Genomic DNA, 19,939 nt, shown 5'->3' on the forward strand with positions numbered 1-19,939 from the left:
AGCCCAATAATTAATCACAGCTATTCAACTAAAATGTTATGTTTGTGACCGCCCTTGTAGGTGGCAGCTCCCACTTTTGAATGTGTGAATCTGCAATGAGTTTGCAGACATTACAGTACAGTTTTTAACCCTGTTCTCTTTTTTTTATTACTTTTTTGCCTATAATGTGCCAACATAGGGACACCAGGTTGAAAAGCATAGACATTCTCAGATTCCCTTGCTAATAAACAAACAAATAAATACAAATACCTCATACCTAATAAGTTATCTTTATTCCACTGTAAACCAAATGGGAATCAGCGAGCCTCAACATGAACTATGTTTGTTGGCCCACATCAAAGACATCAGTGTTGAAGCAGAGCTCAGGCTTCAATTACAATACACAAAGCAACGCTCTCATTCAACACTAAATGACAGCAGCTGTGAAATGAATACCTAAAGTAACGGGACACTTTACAAGATATCATATCTGAGGTTTTGTTAATTCTGCTAATGTGACAATGATTAGACTACACCCAATGATTATTCAGATGTGGCTCTGTGTAGTCTAGCCATCTATAAGAGGGACTGTGTGTGTGTCTGTCCGGCGCTAATCTCACAAACTGCTCGAGCAATAAAGAGAGCCAAATGTCTTGCGCACACTGCCAGTAGGCTACATATTCTTTTAAATCGTCTGTCGGGTGGAAACCATCTTTGTCCAAAACTGTTACTTTTCAGGAATTCAAAAGTAGCAGATCGACAAGCTCAAAATGTGGCGCTTTGCGCCACGTTTCGAGCTTGACATCTGCTACTTTTGATGCTTTTGTGTGACGCTGTAGTATGATCAAGTAGGGCGTTAATTTACGGAAAAACACAAAAAGTTAGAATATGGAGATAGGTTTCCGACAACAGCTAAATATTAAATGTTATAAGTCAAGTGAATTACTCTCGGACCGGGCTGTAATCTTGCCCAAATGTGGAGTCATACATCATAGATATGTCATAGACGACTGACGTCATAGATGAATGTGTCACAGGCACAGCACAGGCTGGTCACATGAAGTCCTAGATCCACATTGGAGCTTCAATTTCTTTCTCACAGCGGTGAAAAAAAGCAACATGTCCCAGCAGGACTGACCAGTTGCAATGCAGACTGGTACAATTTGGGTATAATGGTTGCAAGTAGTTGAAAGGAGTTGCAGTTGCAATGAGCTGCATTTGTGACGCGTTGTGAGCTTGTAGATCTGCCATTTACTGAGCATGACACCAGCACGCAACTAAGTATAACTGAGGCTTTACCTGTATCTGCCTGGTTGTTTCATGACTACTGCAGTGCTACTATGACACCTGAATTTTCCCTCGGGATTCAAATAAAGGTCTGTCTGTCTAATGTGGTTATTGTCCCAGGCTCCAGCCCTAATTAAGGTGTTGTTCAGTTATTTTACCTCTCCTGTCTAGGTGCCAGCACTGAGTAAGCCTAACACAATTACACCATTAAAGGCTATATGACATTCATTTTCACTTTTTTTATTGTCTCCGCCGTAGGTGGAGAGTATGTTTTCGCTTCGTCCCGCCGTGTGTGAGCAAACATTGTTAGCCAAACTAACATTGGTCAAGCTCCACGTGACACGTGTCAATATGTTGACACCAATGCCTTTGATTGGCTAGAGGGACGCATGACGAAATAAAATCCTATAAATAGGTGTGTCACTTCAAACGTTTACGTTTTTTGAAGTGAGGTAAGACAGGATCAATCAGTCTTGATTGGAACAGTACCTTCCAGTCCAAATCACCCGTCCGTGCGTGTGTGTGTCCCTCTGAGAACACCTAACATTGGTCAAGCAAAGGCGCAGAAGGCCAAAGCTAAGAAAGCATACTCATCTACAACAGTAACACAGAAGAGGACTATAGAGTTGAATTGATCCCACAACAAGGCCGAAGTCTTAATACTGTAACAATTGGCCGCCTTGATCAAATACATTATGTAGCACTAGAGAAAACTGACATAGATCAAACACACCAATCAACTGCTGAAACTGTTCAAGACAATGAAGATGAAGACAGACAAGCATTTGAACAAATGCTTGACAAATGCAGACACTACATATTCAGTCGCCCCTGCAGAACACCAAAAACCACGCGCATTCTACCAAGACGACCCGTTCTACCAAGACGACCCGTGCTATTAAAATAGCACGGGTCTGCTGGCGGAGACTTGTGCTCCGAGGAGCACATTTTCTAGTTTTTTATGTTTAAGTAATCTGGGCCCTTGACTTTGATGTCATAGTCACTTAATCCCACCCCCTCTCCTCCCTGCCCCTCCCCTATCCTTTCCTTGGGGGGGGGGGGGCGGAGCAGAGGCGATGATTGACAGGCAAAATCCCTCAACAGCGACACATGCAGGCAAAGATTACTTTTGACATTGCAGTTGAAAAGGCTCTAGAAATGAGCTAAAAACACCTGCAATGGCTCACTGGAGTGGAGGACTATGACAAAGACTTTGAATGTGTTGTAAAACTGAATGTCATGAAACCTTTAAACTTGATAAATCCATTTTGGTTTTCATGTTGATTAGTTGCTTGATGCTTTGACATCAAGCTGCACATTAGAGGAAGAGTTTTAATACAATGGTAAATTACAGATGAGGCAAGTGCTTTGGTAACAGCAAGATTTGTTTATTAAACAATTTGACTAAATCCAATTCACTCACTCCGACTATGTGTGGATGGATGCAGATTACATTATTATGAAGTTATAGCTCAACAAGATAATCACATGACGGATCACTCAGAGCAGTGCTGGGAAATAAGTGTGGTAGGCATTGACAACAGAATGACCTATTCCTTCTATGGCTAAAGCCTTATTTTATACTTTGTGTCAAGCATCATCAGTGTAAACCATAACTCACGCACCATAACTAGCAGATCTACAAGTTCACAACAACCCACAGCAATGTTGCATTGTGTCACATAAGAGCTTGTAGATCAGCTAGTTTCCATTCTAACGACACGTCACAACGAGTAAGGAAAAAAAAGTTATATGAGCAGCATAAATAAATATAAGTAAATATATAGGCCTACAGTTATAATCACAATAAAAGCTGTTCAGTTCCCCGCAATAAAAGCTCTGTTCAGTTCACCAAAATAGCTAGTATGTTGCAGTCTAAATCATTGGTTCTCAAAGTGGGGTCCGGGGACCTCCAAGGGTCCTTGAGGTGGTTCTTGGGGGTCCCCAGCATAATTTGTTAATACAGCATCGCAATCATTTTAAAGGGATATTTCACTTTCAAACATGTTTGGGTCATTTTAACCTCTACTCAGGCTTTTGAGGGCACCCCGACAGTTTTTAAGTTGCTTGATTCAGTATTTAGATATTTGATATAAATTTGATCAGACACGCCCCTTCCTATACAAACCCATCATTTTGACACAAATCTTCTCTTCTGGTGGTCCCTCCCTGGCACAAAATATTTTTAGATGGGGGTCCGCAGCCAAATACATATAATTTGGGGGGGTCCTTGACATGAAAAGGTTTGAGAACCACTGGTCTAAATAAGCCAGATTCCAGTTATTTGACCTGGGAGACCATGGGGAGGTGGGGTTAAAATGTGTGACCCCAGTGTCCAGCAGTGCAGGCTGTAACCTGAGGCTGGGTCACACTGATGACAACCACTGACCAGTACAGATCAGTAACCATTGACCAGTCCAGTATAGATCAGTAACCATTGACCAGTCCAGTACAGATCAGTAACCACTGACCAGTTCAGATCAGTAACCACTGACCAGTACAAATCAGCACTTTCTCCGAGGCTATGTTCACACTGGCAGCAGTATTGCCAGATTTCGTGCGAGAAACAAGCAACCAGGTCTATGAAAACAAGGCCAAAAGGAGCGACTAGGCCACAACCTCTCTCTCTAGAGAACAACCTCTCTCTTAACGTCGACAAGACCAAAGAACTGATCGTGGACTTCAGGATGCCGCGGAGAGACCATGCGCCCATCCTCATCGACGGTGCTGCAGTGGAAAGGGTCAGCGAGTTCAAGTTCCTCGGAGTACACATCGAGGAGGACCTCAAATGGGAGACGCACACCACACACGTGAGGAAAAAGGCTCAGCAGCGACTGTACTGGCTCCGCCGCCTGAAGAAGCTCGGAGTAGGACATCGCATCCTCAGGCTGTATTACAACAGTTCTGTTGAAGGCATCCTAACAGGCTGTGTCACGGCCTGGTACGGGAACTGCACTGCCCGAGAAAAGATCAGCCTACAGCGAGTAGTGCGATCGGCAGAGCGAATAATGGGAGACGAGCTCCCAGCGCTCCAGGAACTGTACAAAAAGCGGTGCGTGGTCAAAGCCAAGCGCATCATCAAGGACAAGCACCACCCAAGTCACAGACTGTTCAAACCCCTACAACGACCGCGACCGGGCAAGGGGCTCTACCGCAGTATCAAGAGTTCCACCACCAGGTTCTGGTGCAGTTTTAATCCGGCTGCTGTCAGAATGCTGTATGAGGCATAAGCCTTGTTCAGCAGCCTGACAACAGGCGGTGCAGACTTTTCTGGCTCTTCCTGAACACACCTGTGGATTATACCAGGGACAATGACTTGGACTTAGCTCCCCCTCGGACACACCTGTGGACTACACCAGGTACAAATTACTTTTTGTTGCACTCCCTCATGGAGCTACTTGCGGATTATACTAGGGTCAGTCCACCCTAGGTGGACACGCACTGACCTTTTGCACCTTAATCCCATGTATAACGCACTGACTTTCTTTGTCGAAAAACGATGTACAAAAACGAATTTCACCCACTTTTTTACCTTGTAAACCTGTGATGTGACAATAAAACTGATTCTGATTCTGATGAGCACTATTTGAAAATAGCCCATCTACATATTGAAAAAAATCTATACATTTTCTTAACAAAACGTGAAAAAATAATGGGGACATTTGGAATATTTTTGTAACATTTTAACAACATAAATCTTGTATGGGGAGTACCTGACACCAAATATTGTCAGATAGGGATCAGTGGACAAATATATTAATTTGGGGGTGCCTTGACATAAAAATGTGAGTGAAAATGAGTGTCACTCACTGGTTTAAACATCATCAGGAAAGAAGCCCAAATAAGCAACTACACTTTAGAAACAAGCCCCAAAAAGCGCAACCACCAATATTTACAAGCAACTTAAAAGGTAGGGTAGGTGATATTTTTGGGTATTTTTTTGTTTTTTGTTAAAAAGGTTAAAGTACTATATTCTGATAGTAATCATAGCTACAGAGCGTTTATTTGGTCACAGCTCTCTCTCTCTCTCCAGCTCTTTAGTAAACAGAATATAGTACATTTTCAGGTAGGTGACAACATTTAAGCCAATCAGGAGAGAGCACTGAAAATGCATTTTCTGTTTAATAAAGAGCTGGAGAGACATGGGGGACTCCTTTCACTGAACAAACACCATGTAGCAATGAGTACAATCAGAATATAGAGCTATTTAACACATTGGGTGCCAAAACCGTATATATACGGTTTTGCGCATACTAACGTTGAGTGCCAAAACCGTATATATACGGTTTTTGAAAAAAAAAAAAAAAAATTACTTTTTTTTTTTTTTTTTTTTTTTAATTTTTTTTTTTTTTCCTTCACAGCAACAGGAAATATCACTCCTACAAGATTTAGACTCCAATCCACCTCCTGGTTAACTTATGACTTCAAAAACCTGTATCTCGGCTCCTGTGCACTTTTTTTTTTTACAATGTTAATTTAACTATTTTCAACTGGCTGCAACTATGGAATGGATTTCCGAATGTTTTACATTTTTTCCCCCCGATTGTACGAGACCTGTATGTGTGTAATGAGGGGATCACCGTGAGGACGGTGATCACTGAAAATATTTTGTGACTACTTGAAAAAGGTTCAAAATGTTTAAAAAGTCCTGGCACTCAAAGTATAATATTTTAATAAACCTCTGGCACCCAATGTGTTAACACTTATTTTAACCAAAGTAAATCACTTATCCTACCTTTAACAGAAAAACAAGCCTAAAGTTGCTTATAATAAGCAGACATGGCAACACAGACTGGCAGCCCGGATCTTATTTTTGGTCCATCCAGATTGGATGGAATCAGATTTGAACCACATTCCCAGATGGTTTGAAATGCCATTAAAATAAATCCCATTTCTAAAGATGTCATGGGCACTTGGACACTGAAGCCTGATTTATACTTTGTCAACACATTGTGAGCTTGTAGATCAGCTATTTTCAGGGAGCAACGCCGTCATACAGAGGATAACTCAAGCATTACTCACACCTATGTCATTACAGAGTTACCACAGCAACCAATGTTTTTTTTTTTCAATGTGGTTCCCCTACCATTGCACCAAATCAGTGTAGACCATTTGCTTTAATTAAAGAAACAAAATATGTTAATTTATGTAATTTATCTTATTTATGAGTACTCTTCTCATTTCTGGGCCTTTACTGCGTTGCAGTCATTTCTCCTCTGCTCTCTCTGGGATCAACCCCCAACACACACACACACGCAGAGCAACTAAACTTACTCGTCCAATTTCAATAAAAAAATAACAGTAAAAAGGAAATTATTAACACATTGAATGCCAGTCGCGTAGATCTACGCGAACCTATTTAAAGCCGCAGCGTGCCAGTCGCGTAGATCTACGCGAACCGCCGATTCCCATTGAAATTGCCCCAGGTGCACTTTCCGAAATTTTTGGATCCATTTCCGTTTCCGGTTTCCGGTCGGAAACAGAATTATTCGGGTTCCGTTTTTTTCGATCGTATCCGCTTCCTGTCTGGGATCCTGTTTAAAACTCGATTTTCTCGGTTGTTGTTTTTCTCCTCGCTGATCACTGTTTAGCGTTGATCCACTGTATCTTCAAGATGGCGGCTCGCATTTGGAAACTATTTTCGCTGGCCGTTTCTCACAGATCCGCTGTGTGTTTAGAACCAAATGAACGCGCACTTTTAACTTATTTAGCGAGGTCTGTGGCGACATGAAAAAAACAACAATAAAACGCTGGCACTGGTGAGTACATTATGAGATTAAACTCTGGCATGGAATGTGTTAACTGATTCACTGCCAATCACGTAGATCTACGCGAACCTATTTAAAGCCGCCACGTGCCAATCGCGTTTTTTTTTTTCCCAATTTGACCCAAAGACCAAGGAGATATGATTTTTTGAAGATCTAGACTCCTATCCACTTCCTTGTCAATCTGGGAACCCAGAACCAAATGAGAAGGAAAAACAGCACCCTCCGCTGTTTGTACTATCTCACTTGGCTCTGGGACAATGACGACGTAGCACCCGTGCGCAAGGAAACCGGGGTTTTGGTCTGCCTTCAGCATTTCACTTCCAGTGGTGCGACTATGTTTTCATTCCCACTAACAATATGTCTACACGGAACACTAACACCACTTCTCCCAGAGAACATGGATCGTTTTGGTTATAAGCCCACTTGTTTCTATGATAAAAGAGCAAGTTAAAATGTGAATATCTTTTCGTGGTTTTGTCTGCTCCGCAGACGCTATTGTTAAATTAGTTTCGGTTGGTTTCGAGTGGGGAATGATCGGCGGACACGTAAATCCCGCCCACTACATTTGATTGGGTAAAGCGCGGCCTGCTTCCTGATATGAAGGCACGCCCACTTGTAGCCCACTGTGTACACGTTATGACGAACCTTCACGACAGATTTCAACGCAGAGCAGAATCTGTTCTTGAGAGATTGTCCTTGTTAACTTAAAACTTTAAAATTCTGTATCTCGGCTCCTGAGTACTTTTTTTTTTTCAATGAAAAACTCTGGCACTGGCTAAAAAAATATGAAAATACCTCTGGCAGTTAATGGGTTAATGGACAAACGGCAACCCAAAATGACTGAAAATCTGTGCTTTTTACATACTGTATAAATATTTTTTATGTACCATCTCTTGTATGCATCTCAACATTTCTGCATGTGGAGCTTAAATGGCATGAACTGATATACATTGAGCAATTGTGTTGTGCCTTCACACAGTTTCCTTCCTGAACAGCACAACACAACTTCATCTTTCAACACATCTTAAAACTACGGTTGGGCATCTTTTGGGTTACATCCGATACCGGTGTCTGAACCAAAAAGGCACAAAACGATGGTATGAATGCAAGATTTGCAATGAATCAACATTACTTTACATCAACAACTGAATCTCCCCACTGTAGTATTGGTAGGAATATAGCTAGGAACCTTTGGTATGATGTCCAATGTTGTACTACAGGGGGCACTTAATAAAATAACACTGACTGGATCGAAGGCAGCTACGTCAGCAACTCATTATAAACTTCATTACAACCAAAATTAAGGAGATGTACAAGCTCACAACATCACAAATGCAGATCGGCTACTTTAGGCGATAAATTGTAATAAATATAATCTGTGCATCACAAGATGCTTCATTACATTTGACGTGTGCCCCCCCCCCCCCAGTTCCCCCAGTGTTAGAATCTTTTCCAAGTACAATGGAGCCACACACAGTCTAAATCGTTTAGCTTCATGCATTTTTAACCATGTTTGAGTTAACAAGCTAAACAATTAGCCTACATGTTGCTATCAGAGCAGTGTTGTTGTTTACTAGTCACATGCGTGGTGTGGTGGCGTTCTGATGCTTCTGTTGCCTGTAATGTTCGTTTTGGCACACAGGGGAACAAATTGACAGCTCGGGCATTTAAGTGGCATCAAAATGAAGCACCGATTCAATGCAGAAGTAAATGTAGAAGACAGGGTTAAGCAATATCACTGGGATTGGTATTTAAGATAGTCAAAGAGACAGTAACCTAAATACCTTCATACCTGTCAAACTACTTCTCCAAAGTGAGTGACACCCACAACACTAGAGGGAGCTACCATGAGCTGGTACCACCCAAATTTTGAACAAAAATGGGAAAGTTCTACTACTCGGCCACCAAAATGTGGAATGCCCTGACATCATCCATTAAAGGCTGTATTGTTATAGACTTATGCATTATATATATTGATTATCTGATAATTGGCCCTCAATATGCCATTATAGTAAGGAAGGCCCTGCACTACTAGGCTAACTAGTAGAGGTACAGTGACACAGCAAAACAGTATGAAGAGGAGACATTGGTCAGTCTGAACTTTCACCTTCTGAGCAAGCTAATGTAATATCTTACCTGGAATTGTGAAAGACTCATTGCAAAATACACGGACCACCACAGTAATAAGAACCTAAACACACGAGTTAAGATACATGAATGGTGAGACAGCACCTTAGGATATCCCAGCCTAAAGTCAACAGGTTACTTATAGACAAGAACTGGCAAATGTAAGACAGGGGTTCCCGGTTTGACCAGTCAATGTGACATGGACTTGGAAAGGTCAAAGCTCTCAGATGGGTCAATAGTTCTACGAATAACGTTAATGAATGTACTTGGATTACACTGTGACGACATTCATCTCATGTATAAAGACATCCTGTAAAATCCTAGGCTGCTTCAGCTTGTGTTATTGGCTTATGTATGGCTGACTATTTAAATAAACTAATATGTGATTATAACTCGTCGTTGTCTGTCAATAACTTTGATTAATAAGTTAACAGTATAACACTCCCTTCTTTCAAAATTGGCCTGAAACATCAGGAGACCACAAGGGTATTATTGTGTGAATGTCCCCAGGACTTCCTTGTGTTATCCTTTTAGCCTTAATGTCTGACTGTACCATGTGCTGTTTTACATTTCTGACTAATAATTTATTCAATCAATCAATCAAATGCGTTAGTGTCATATTGACACCGGGTTTCGTTTCGGTACAAGTAACAAAACTGTTACTTTTCAGGATTCAAAACGTGTCGCTTCACGCCTTGTTTTGAGCTTGTAGATCTGCTACTTAGTAGTATGATCAAATAGGGCGTTACTTACTTTACGAAAAAAATATCTAATTCAGCAAATCTCAACCCCTTTAATTTCAAGGACTCCCAGTTTGAGGCCACAGACCCTCAACACTGTAATATCCTTTAACAATTACAGATCCGCAAAGGTCCATTTGGTACCAAACTATCAGGCATTTATCTGGGGATTTTCTCTCGTTTTAATTTAAAAACAATTCTCAAACTAATTTCAGTGAAACCGACTAACTTAGGACTACAAAACGGGGATAAGGAGAATGGTGTGTTGCTTAGAACTGGGACACACAGTATGTGCCTCCAATGCCCTTATCCTCCTGAGCAACAATGAGAGTGCAGTAGAAGGAAGGAGGTGCATCAATTCCTTCATCTCCACTATTACATGACTGCATTTCTGAGCCTTGTAAAGAAAGAAAGACTTGTCTCCTTGCTGGCTCTTTGAAACTCTATAGGGGCTCAAATGAGTGAGCAGCTGAAAAACGTGAGCTAATGTTTCACCTGCTGCTATCTGCCCATCAGCAGAAAAGAACTCAATGTATGTTTGCTGTCAAAAGGCGTCTCCACTCCCTGCCGACCATTCCAAACTATGACATAACATGTGCTAAGAGCACAGCTAGCCTCACACACACAAACACACACGTTTGCATTGCTATACTTTGTGAGGACAGCAACATTAGGACGGCGATTTTATTATGAATGCCATTTTTTACTTTAACCCTAACCGTCAAGTCAAAAATAGCCGATCTACAAGTTCATGACGCATTGTGAGCTTGTAGATCGGCTATTTTTTTCGGTGGACAACGCCCAGGTATGAATCATAACTACAATGCTGTTGAGGGTCTGTGGCCTCAAACTGGGGGTCCTTGAAATTAAAGGGGTTGAGATTTGCTTAATTAGATCTTTTTTTCGTAAAGTAAGTAACGCCCTATTTGATCATACTACTAAGTAGCAGATCTACAAGCTCAAAACAAGGCGTGAAGCGACACGTTTTGAATCCTGAAAAGTAACAGTTTTGTTACTTGTACCAAAACGAAACCCGGTGTCAATATGACACTTACGCATTTGATTGATTGATTGAATACTTTATTAGTCAGAAATGCATAACTACAACGCTAACCCCAAAACATAACCTCTAAATGCCAAATCCTAACTCAAACCCCTACCTGAATTGTAACCACAAAACCACCATTTATCTTGTAAGGACTATGGAAATGGTCCTTTATTTCCAACTTACTATACTTGTGGGGACTTTGGCCCTCACAAGTATAGTAACACACACGCTATGATCCATGTAGTCAAAATTTCTAAATACTTTCAACCAGTACCTTTTGAAAACAGCTGATCTATAAGCTCACGAGCCAGATCAGCCATTAACATTTTTTGGGTTATTTTTGACAACCTTGATGCCACAAAGTCTATAACAGGTCTTATGTCGTAGTGGTGGTTACTGTAAAAATCTGACAGTGACAGAGGTGGTGAGAGCAAAAGATAATGAACGAATGCACAAGATCAAAAGATGGAACGAGAAAAGGAGAACAAAAAGAGTAAGAGGCAGAGGTAAAGGGAGAATTAAATTAATAGAGAGTAAGAGAGTGAATACAAGATAAATTAATTAAGTTCACAACTGGACCCAGGGACGGGACCAGAGCAAGGTTATTAAAGTTTTACATTTTTTAATTAATTCAGTTTTGTTTTAATTAGCTTTTAAAGCAGGCTTGCAAAGGCTTAGTTTTATTTTAGTGTTGTATTAGTTACTAGTTTTTAGGCTTTGTAAAGCCTCTTTTTTAAGTTTATTTCAATCAAATGTGTGTTATTTCGTTAGTTTTACATAACTACTATGACCTTGGGCCAGAGTCCACCAAATGACATTTGAGTTCCATGACTTGACATGTCACAGGAGACATGGCTTGGGGTTATACATAGAACATACAGTATACATAGAACTTAGAAGTTGACTGACTCCACCCCTTTCCCAGGCTGGCCCCTGAAAACAATTCAAGACACTCATCTTCCCATAGACCATATTCACACGGCGGCCGTGTTTCTATTAAGTCAATGAAGTGCCACCCGGTTGCCACGGCAACGGGGTGGCACTTTCAATGTTAAATTCCAAAATGGCCGCCGTGTGAATATGGTCTATTGGACTCTTTCTTTCAGTTACCCAATGAGGATATCCTGTGTGTTTACCGACAAAAAAATAATGAAAAGGTTGGTCTCCATTGTCAACCCATCTTCATATCGTTGCTGTCGGGCAGAAACCTCTGATATTCATATTCTCCATAACTTTTTGAGTTTTTTCGTAAAGTAAGTAACGCCCTATTTGATCATACTACTAAGTAGCAGATCTACGAGCTCAAAACAAGGCGTGAAGCGACACGTTTTGAATCCTGAAAAGTAACAGTTTTGAACATGGGACGATATAGTTGGTCCTCACAATTTCTGTCTACTCACTCCGTGTCTCAGAGGGCTGTGAACAGTTCCGAATCCGAACCCTGCCTGGCAGTGACATCATCCGTCGGTAGGCAGATTTGGACATTTCAAACAAGATGTTAAACTTTTATGTTTTTATGAATGCAAGAACAATGGCTTCCATTTCAGCATGGGGGTAGGCAGGTTTCTGAACTGTCCGGACCTCAGCCCACCAATGAGACGCAGAGAGAGTAGATGGAAAATGGTGCAATCTTATAATGAGCATTAGTGAGGACCAATTATATGAACATAAGGTTGAAAATGGGTTACGTGGTCCTTTAAACATATCCCCAATAAAAAATCCATAATATACACCCACACCACTGTATTTAAATCAAATTAAAAAACGTCAGGAGGACAGGAGTTTGAGTAAGCAACTACAATACCCAGAATTCCATCGGCCAATCCCCCCGTGCAGTAGCTCTAACTGGCAAAATGTCCATGCATACAGTGTCAACAATGATGGCATGTTATGACTGAAATTAAAAGTTGGGTAAGTGATATTGTTTGGTTAAAACAAAACGTTTTGTGTTAAAAGGTTAAAGCACTATAGTCTGATAGTAATCATTGCTATAGAGTGTTTGTTGGATAACAGGGGTCTCCTCATCTCTACAGCTCTTTAATAAACAGATACATTTTCAGGTGGGTTCCAAAATTTCAGCAAATCAGGGGAGAGTACCCATTTATCAGCTTAATTTGCATAGTGTTCCAGTTCCAATTTTGTCTGCTCATTTCTTTGTGCCATCACTTCCAATTTCACTTGATCCTGTCTGAGTTCTCTATCCGGACCTGAAAATACATTTTCCGTATAATAAAGAGATGGAGAGATATGGAGACTCCTGTTACTGAACAAACACTCTATAACAATAATTACTATCCGAATATAGAGCTATTTATATTCGGATAGAAGATCATAAGAAAATCACTTAGCCTACCTTTAAAGCAAAACTGACTAATTTTATAACTCACACGTTATACGTTTTCTTTTGTATGGTAACTCAGGATCTTTGTATCATTATTATATATATTTTTAGCTGTGGCTCTGTATGAGCCTAGCCTATAAGAGGGTCTGTTCGTCTGTGTGGTGTTACATCACCAAACTGGGCATGAATTCTAAGCATTGATTCACTATCACCACACAATGCAATACAGGCTTCACCCTGAGAACAAACAAAAATCAATGCAACACACCCAATGCTATCAACTCTAAACCAACGCGGTTTCTCTTTTTATTCAGTGCTTTGCATTTTTCCCCCATTTAGTTGTCTACTCCACTGTTTCTCAACGACCGGGTGTGTGAACGAACCACCAGGGGTTCAAATGGACCCTTACGGGTCTGTAACTGTACGGGTCTGTGTAAAAAAATCATTGAGTTAAATTAACACTAAGGATTAACACTGAGGATTTTACAGTGTTGGGGAGACAGAAATAACCCATTGCACTTGCACACTCTCTGAGTTACAGACCCGTAAGCGTCCATTTGGACCCTTGGTGGTCTCCGGACCACCAGACATTGAGAAACAGTAGTCTACTCCCAATGTGTCCTGCCAACCCCCACTTGCTGGTCTGGGGAGGGTGGAGGCTACACGTGTCTCGTCTTCCGACACACATGGAGTCAACAGCTGCTGCTTTTCACCTGACAGTGAGCGGTTTTCAAACCATCTCTCCTATCCTCCCCACAGAACAGGTGCCCTGACTTGAGTAGTGCGATGTTAAGCATTCTCCTATGATCCTAACAGTACCCTGTAAGATTGCCGATGCCTAATGCTATCGGGTGGGTGGGATGGTACAATGAGTGGCACTGCGTTGCATGTCAGCCCGGAGACTCGTTCCCCCCATTACAGCTTAGAACATGCTGTATTTGTTTTGGGGGTGGTGCTTAGTGCCAGCCAGACTATTTTAGTTTCTAACGGACTCCTGCTAATAAAAGTTATAATAACAGATCGCTGTAATGAACAGCAGCCTGTGTGCAAGTTCTCTCAAAGGGATATTTCACTGTCAAACATGTTTGGGGTCATTTTAATGTCTACATTGGCTTTCACGAGCACCCCAAATGATTTTTAAGTTGCTTGATTTGGTATTTAGATATTTGATATTCATTTTATCAGACACGCTTCCTTCCTATACAACCCATTGTAACTTCAAACACCATTTTAACCATGTTAGACTTATCGAAAACACCCATATTTAGTTCCGGTGACTGATATTGGCCTTCTAATGCGTGAGGAGGCAGTGTTTTTTCAATTACTTTTTTCATTCATTTTATTTTATTTTGCCCAAAACATTTGTTTTTAAATGAAAAAGTAATTGAAAAAACACGGTCCCCTCCCACAGAATTAACAGAATGCAAACAGTCGGGCTGATCAATCTGGAATAAGGTTGTTGCATACCATAGTCCCAGCAAATTAGGGCTTTCATATTTTATCAACTCTATTCATTAAAAGGATAAAGCTATTCGGGGCATAGACTGCTAGGTTAGATCTGTGGCGAGCCCTCTTCATTATCATTGTCATTTACCACGTTATAATCCTCTCCAAAAATAAAGTACTTTAATTTTATGTAATGTTATTTTGTAGGTCCAACCTGAGTCATGCTCAAAAGTGCTTTCTTGTCCAGGGATGTATACAGTAGGTATTGTAGAGAAAATATCTTGTGTGCAACTATGTTTGAACATGAACATGACATGAATGTTTCTGGATCTGCCTACATTGGGACTATTTCAGCTGGTGCAACCCTTACAAAATGTTAAATTATAAATTAAGTTAAAAAAACATGTTTGCCATGTTTGAACTTACGCACAGCTGAGGCAACCTAGTGCAGGTAGCTGCCACTGGTGTTGCCCAAAAGACTACAGAAATGTAAGTTACACACTGACCTGACCTCATCTGAAACTGGATTTATACTTAGTCGTGCAAGGGTGTTGCATGCCAAAAATAGCAGTAGATCTGCTATTTTCATTGTGAAACACCATTGTACAACAGAGTATAGATTAAGGATAACCTGAACCTGGGCGGGGCGATAGTATCAGCTGGGGAAAAAACATTGGTCAACCATTGCCTTGATCAACCAGTAGGGGTCGCTAATGCAGCGAGGAAATCATAGCCCCCCCATCAAGAACCCCAAACATAAAATGCTACTAATCGTGTTGTAGCGCCCAGTCACTGCTTCAGAGTATCGAACCACCGACTCTGTGGTGGCAGTCGAGTACCTCAACACCAGTGGTTCTCAAAGTGGGGTCAAGGGGGTTCCAGGGGGTCCTCAGCAAAATGAAGACCAGTTTAAACACTTGCCCCATTTTATTTTTAGGCCATTCGAAAGAAGCCAATCTACAAAACTGTAGATTCGTTGTAAGCTTGTAGATCAGCCATTTTTGAAAAATGACAAACCTTTTCTTATGGGGGTCCCTGGCACAGCATCTTTTATGGGGGTTCACAGTCAAATAAGTAAGTATAAATGTGGGTGTCCTTGACATAAAAATGTTAGAGAACCACTGCTCTACGCCACCTGTCCTGCTGTAGAATATTACACAATTAAAATGTACACATGCTTGGATTCTCAAATCAACCAACGCTTGCAATGGGGAGTGATTCTCTCTCTGGAGTATAAGCCACAGAACCCAGACTATGTCACCAAGATGTAGACCTGAAGCTCATTGTGTAATATCTGCACAAATCAATCATCGTTTTGCACAGAATAGACCTCAATCAAGCACATCTAATACCAAGGTGAAAGAAAGAAAGATTTAAATCATTTCAATGCTTTCAATTAGGAAAACAACCCCTCCAACCCCTTTTTTTTACGCTTACCAACTTTCTGGCACTATTAATTCTCCTGTATGATTTTACAGGGTTTCAGGAGGAATGTCATCTGATCTGGGCATTATGGCTCAGACCTTTTTACTCCTTACTAAATCAATCTGTATAAGAAAGCCTGCTGAAAGTCTTTCATGTAAATAAAATAAATACAGACTACAGTCAAATCAATACAGTATTTCAGGTTATCGTTTACTGGAACTGGGCATTTGTGAGCAAACTTTCATAAGCAGTGAGATCTAAAACTGCTTTATCACTTACAACCTGGTGTATCTCTATTTTGGGCATGTTTACTACAATCTTAAAAAATGTTCCACCAAAGGTCAAAACAGTGAAAATAACAGGCCTTCACACTCAAATCGTTGTGAGCTTGTACATTCGTTATTTTCACTATTTCTTTCAAATAGGGTTTTAAGGTCAATATCCAATTCAGAAGTCAGGTTTTTTTGTTGTTGCTCAGGGTGGAAAAGCTGCTGTGTTGGCAGACAGACAGAGAGAGAGAGAGCGAGAGAGAGAGAGAGAGAGAGAGGCAGAGAGAGAGGCAGAGAGAGCGACAGAGAGTGTGTGTGTAAGAGACAGATGAGAAAAGACAGAGAAGTGCGTGTGTTATTGCTTAGGGGAGGGCAATCTGACTGATGTGCTGCGATTACACTGCTTCACTAGGATACCCGATCAAAACAACAACACTAGACGGAACGGCTTCACAATGGCCTACACACACACAAGCAAAACATACTGACCGACACAAGGATATACACTCACGCACAATCACAATAGCTTGTGCCCAGAGAGAGACAAGCCTCCACACACACCCACAAAGGCTCAGGCAGTGTAAGCCGACTGTCTTTCCACGGCTGACACCGGCCCACTCCTCTCTAATCCACCTGACCACATTGCCAGCAGTAAACAAAGGGCTGATGGACGTAAGGGACCCAAAATAAGATGTAGGCCAGTAGTGGACAATTAAAACGGGCCGTCACTCAGTCATTACGGCTTAGCACTGACCGCCTGTGGCCCTCTCTGCCAAACACACACAGCCCCACCCTGCCCCTCCCCTCCTTTCCTCTCCTAGCTTCCAAGCTATCTTGCATGTCAGGGAAAGCAATTATAGGCCTATACCGTATATCTACCAACAAGACTATAAGCATTATAATTCTCTTAAAACTAGGACTTGTGAATTAAAACACAGCAACTTACTGTGTAAAGTGTTTCCTATTGTTATAACATTTAAACCATAAGACCCGATTCCACCGTCAACACAGGCCAAGAAAAGGCCTGGGGGAGGGGGGGTCTTAAATTATTTGGGGAGTCGGCCGGCATAGCAGCCGGTCTAGGAGCCGGTCAACCCGATGATGACGGATCTGAAAGCCATTGTATTTAAGTCCTGTCATAGAGTGTGACATATCCAGGGAGTGGACCAGGGAGCTCATTAGAGGCAGATTCCTTTGTGTGTGAGTAATCAGGGGTGTATCTGTGGTACACAGTGTGCTAGCAACACAGCAGCAGCAGCACAGGCACAAAAGCAGATGGCCACTGTCTGCCATAATGCCATCTTCTTCACCACCTCCTAGCATTATTGCAAGTCAAATCAGGCACCCGAAACCTATAGAAACGCGTTATTGATGATCCAGTTTGATCAGGTAGTAGTGAACAAGTCCAATTCATCTGCTATTAAGCAACCCCCCTCCCAGGTTTGTTTATTTATTTGTCAAAAACAGGTGGGCCTGCATTAGCTCAACCTGCTAGCTCATCATCCTTCTTGGTTCCTCATCCCCATCATCTAAGAAGATGAAGATCCATCCATATCGTTGTTTATTATTATCATAAAAACTGAATTTGGCTTGAATTAGATTCAAAGGGCAAAGCTCTTTTTTGCGTTATGCTATTTAAATGTAATTTACCCTCATTCACTGACAGTGGCTATACAGCTAACACCTATAGCTTCTGAGGTAAAGCAAAAAAAAAAAAAGTATATCGGGGGTTTAGGAAATATTCTAAAGAAATATAATAACCCCAAATTCACCAACTTTTCATTTAGTGCAGATGATCAAGTCGGTTTATAATAAATAACACTTTCAATGTGTATATATATCTGACACCTTTTCTCTGGACAGACACCCACAAGATGCTGGCTGTGGTGGTCCCTCATCATATTCATATTCACAAAATTACAAAACGGGCGTCGCTCGCCTAACAAAAGCGCAGTGAGCGCCGTGAGCTTGCAGATCTGCGCTTTTGTCGGCGAGCGACGACTATAACTGCGGAGCATCATGAAGAATTAACGGCGCATTGACACAATCCCCCCCCCCCCCCCATTAATAATAATAAAAAATAATAATAATAATAAAATAAAGACTGCACGCTGATCGAATTATTCGATTCGAACTCTAAGGCTACAGTACTTACACGCTGCCGGAGCCGGTACTGGTTCGGATGCTGCACGTTTCACCACCGGAGCCGGTTGTTCTTGTGGGAGCGGTTCTGATGCTGCTGCTGCTGCTGGAGGAGCAGAAGGAGGAGCCTCAACCACCTCCTCCTCCTCCTCCTTCACCACCGGCGAGGAGACCACGTCACCGTGCTGCTGGATTGGCTCTGGTTCAGCTTCTGGTTCTGGCGAACTCTCCGGCTCGGCTTTGGGGGCGAGGAGGAGAACCGGTTCGGCTGTGGTGGAGTCTGGAACCTCCTCGTCCCACGCGTGGGTCGGTACCGCGGGGGGCTCGGGTTCGAATTCCTCCTCCGGCTCCGGCGTCAGCGCCTCCTCGAGCTCCGTGACGCGGATGGGTTCGGTGCTCGGCTCGGTGGGCACCGGGGGAGGCGTCGGGGGGGACGCGACCAGAAGGTCCGGCTCCTCCTCGTGGGTCCAGCCGTCCTCGGCGATGTGTCTCTGGAGGGCGTCCTCCGCGCCTCCCACCAGGTCCAGGATGTCGTGGTTCAGCAGGACGTCTTGTTTGGCCGCCGTGGCCTCGTTGAAAGACCCCAGAACGTCTTCTTTGGCCGCCATGGGCGTCGTTCCGATGAGGTTGGAGGAGTCCTCGTCGTAGTAGTGAGGAGAACTGGAAGAGACTCGGTGTTCCTCTGCGTCTGCCATGTTGTTCTTCTTCTTATCTTAATTTCTTTCTTCCTCCTCAAGACCTGTTAACCCAACCAGAAAATAAGTTGTTTCCACACTTCCAAAAAGTCCTTTAAAAAGACTCTTTCTGGTCGTTTCTCAAAGTTTGAGTCCGACGCGAAGTTGTGGATGGAAGAAGTTAGTGCGCCACGAGCACCAACACACAGAGAGACACACTCCAACAGAGCAGACACGCAGTTAGTCAGGCACACACACACTACTCCACGTCAATGTTGCCAGGTTGTGTGAGAGAAATAAACAACCGGGTCTATGAAAACAAGCCCAAAAGAAGCGAGCCCTTCTCCCTTTGAACATATGCATTGGCTATTTGAAAATAGCCGAGATGCCACGTGTTGTGAAAAAAATCTTGAGGAAATGTTTTAAAATGTGAAATATTTTTAGAAACATTTTATGGGGGGATCCCTGGCACAAAATATTTTAAGATGGGAGGGAGTCTGTCTGTCTGTGGACAAATACATATTAATTTGGGGGGAAATGTTTGAGGACAACAATGTTTAAACAACATTATGAAACAAGCCAAAAAAACGCAACCAGTGGTTGCGTTTTTTTGGTGCCAACCACCAATATTTACAAGCAACTTTACAGGAAAAACAAACGCAAAGTCGCTTATAAGAAGCGGACATGGCAACG

At 42.1% G+C, this 19,939-nt stretch overlaps 1 protein-coding gene across 1 annotated transcript in view; it reads right to left on the reverse strand.

Annotated features, from left to right (window-relative positions):
* The window catches only part of LOC308100528 (uncharacterized protein), a 52,069-nt gene extending 32,565 nt beyond the window's left edge, over positions 1-19,504 (reverse strand). The window contains exon 1 of the mRNA XM_080449594.1: positions 18,586-19,504. Coding sequence (XP_080305720.1) covers positions 18,586-19,267 — 682 coding nt within the window. The 5' untranslated portion in view covers positions 19,268-19,504. The remainder of the gene's footprint in view (positions 1-18,585) is intronic.
* Positions 19,505-19,939: the final 435 nt, after the last annotated feature.

This window comes from Gymnoscopelus braueri (assembly GCF_963280865.1).
Source record: "Gymnoscopelus braueri genome assembly, chromosome: 14".
NCBI classification, from domain to species: Eukaryota; Metazoa; Chordata; class Actinopteri; order Myctophiformes; family Myctophidae; genus Gymnoscopelus; species Gymnoscopelus braueri.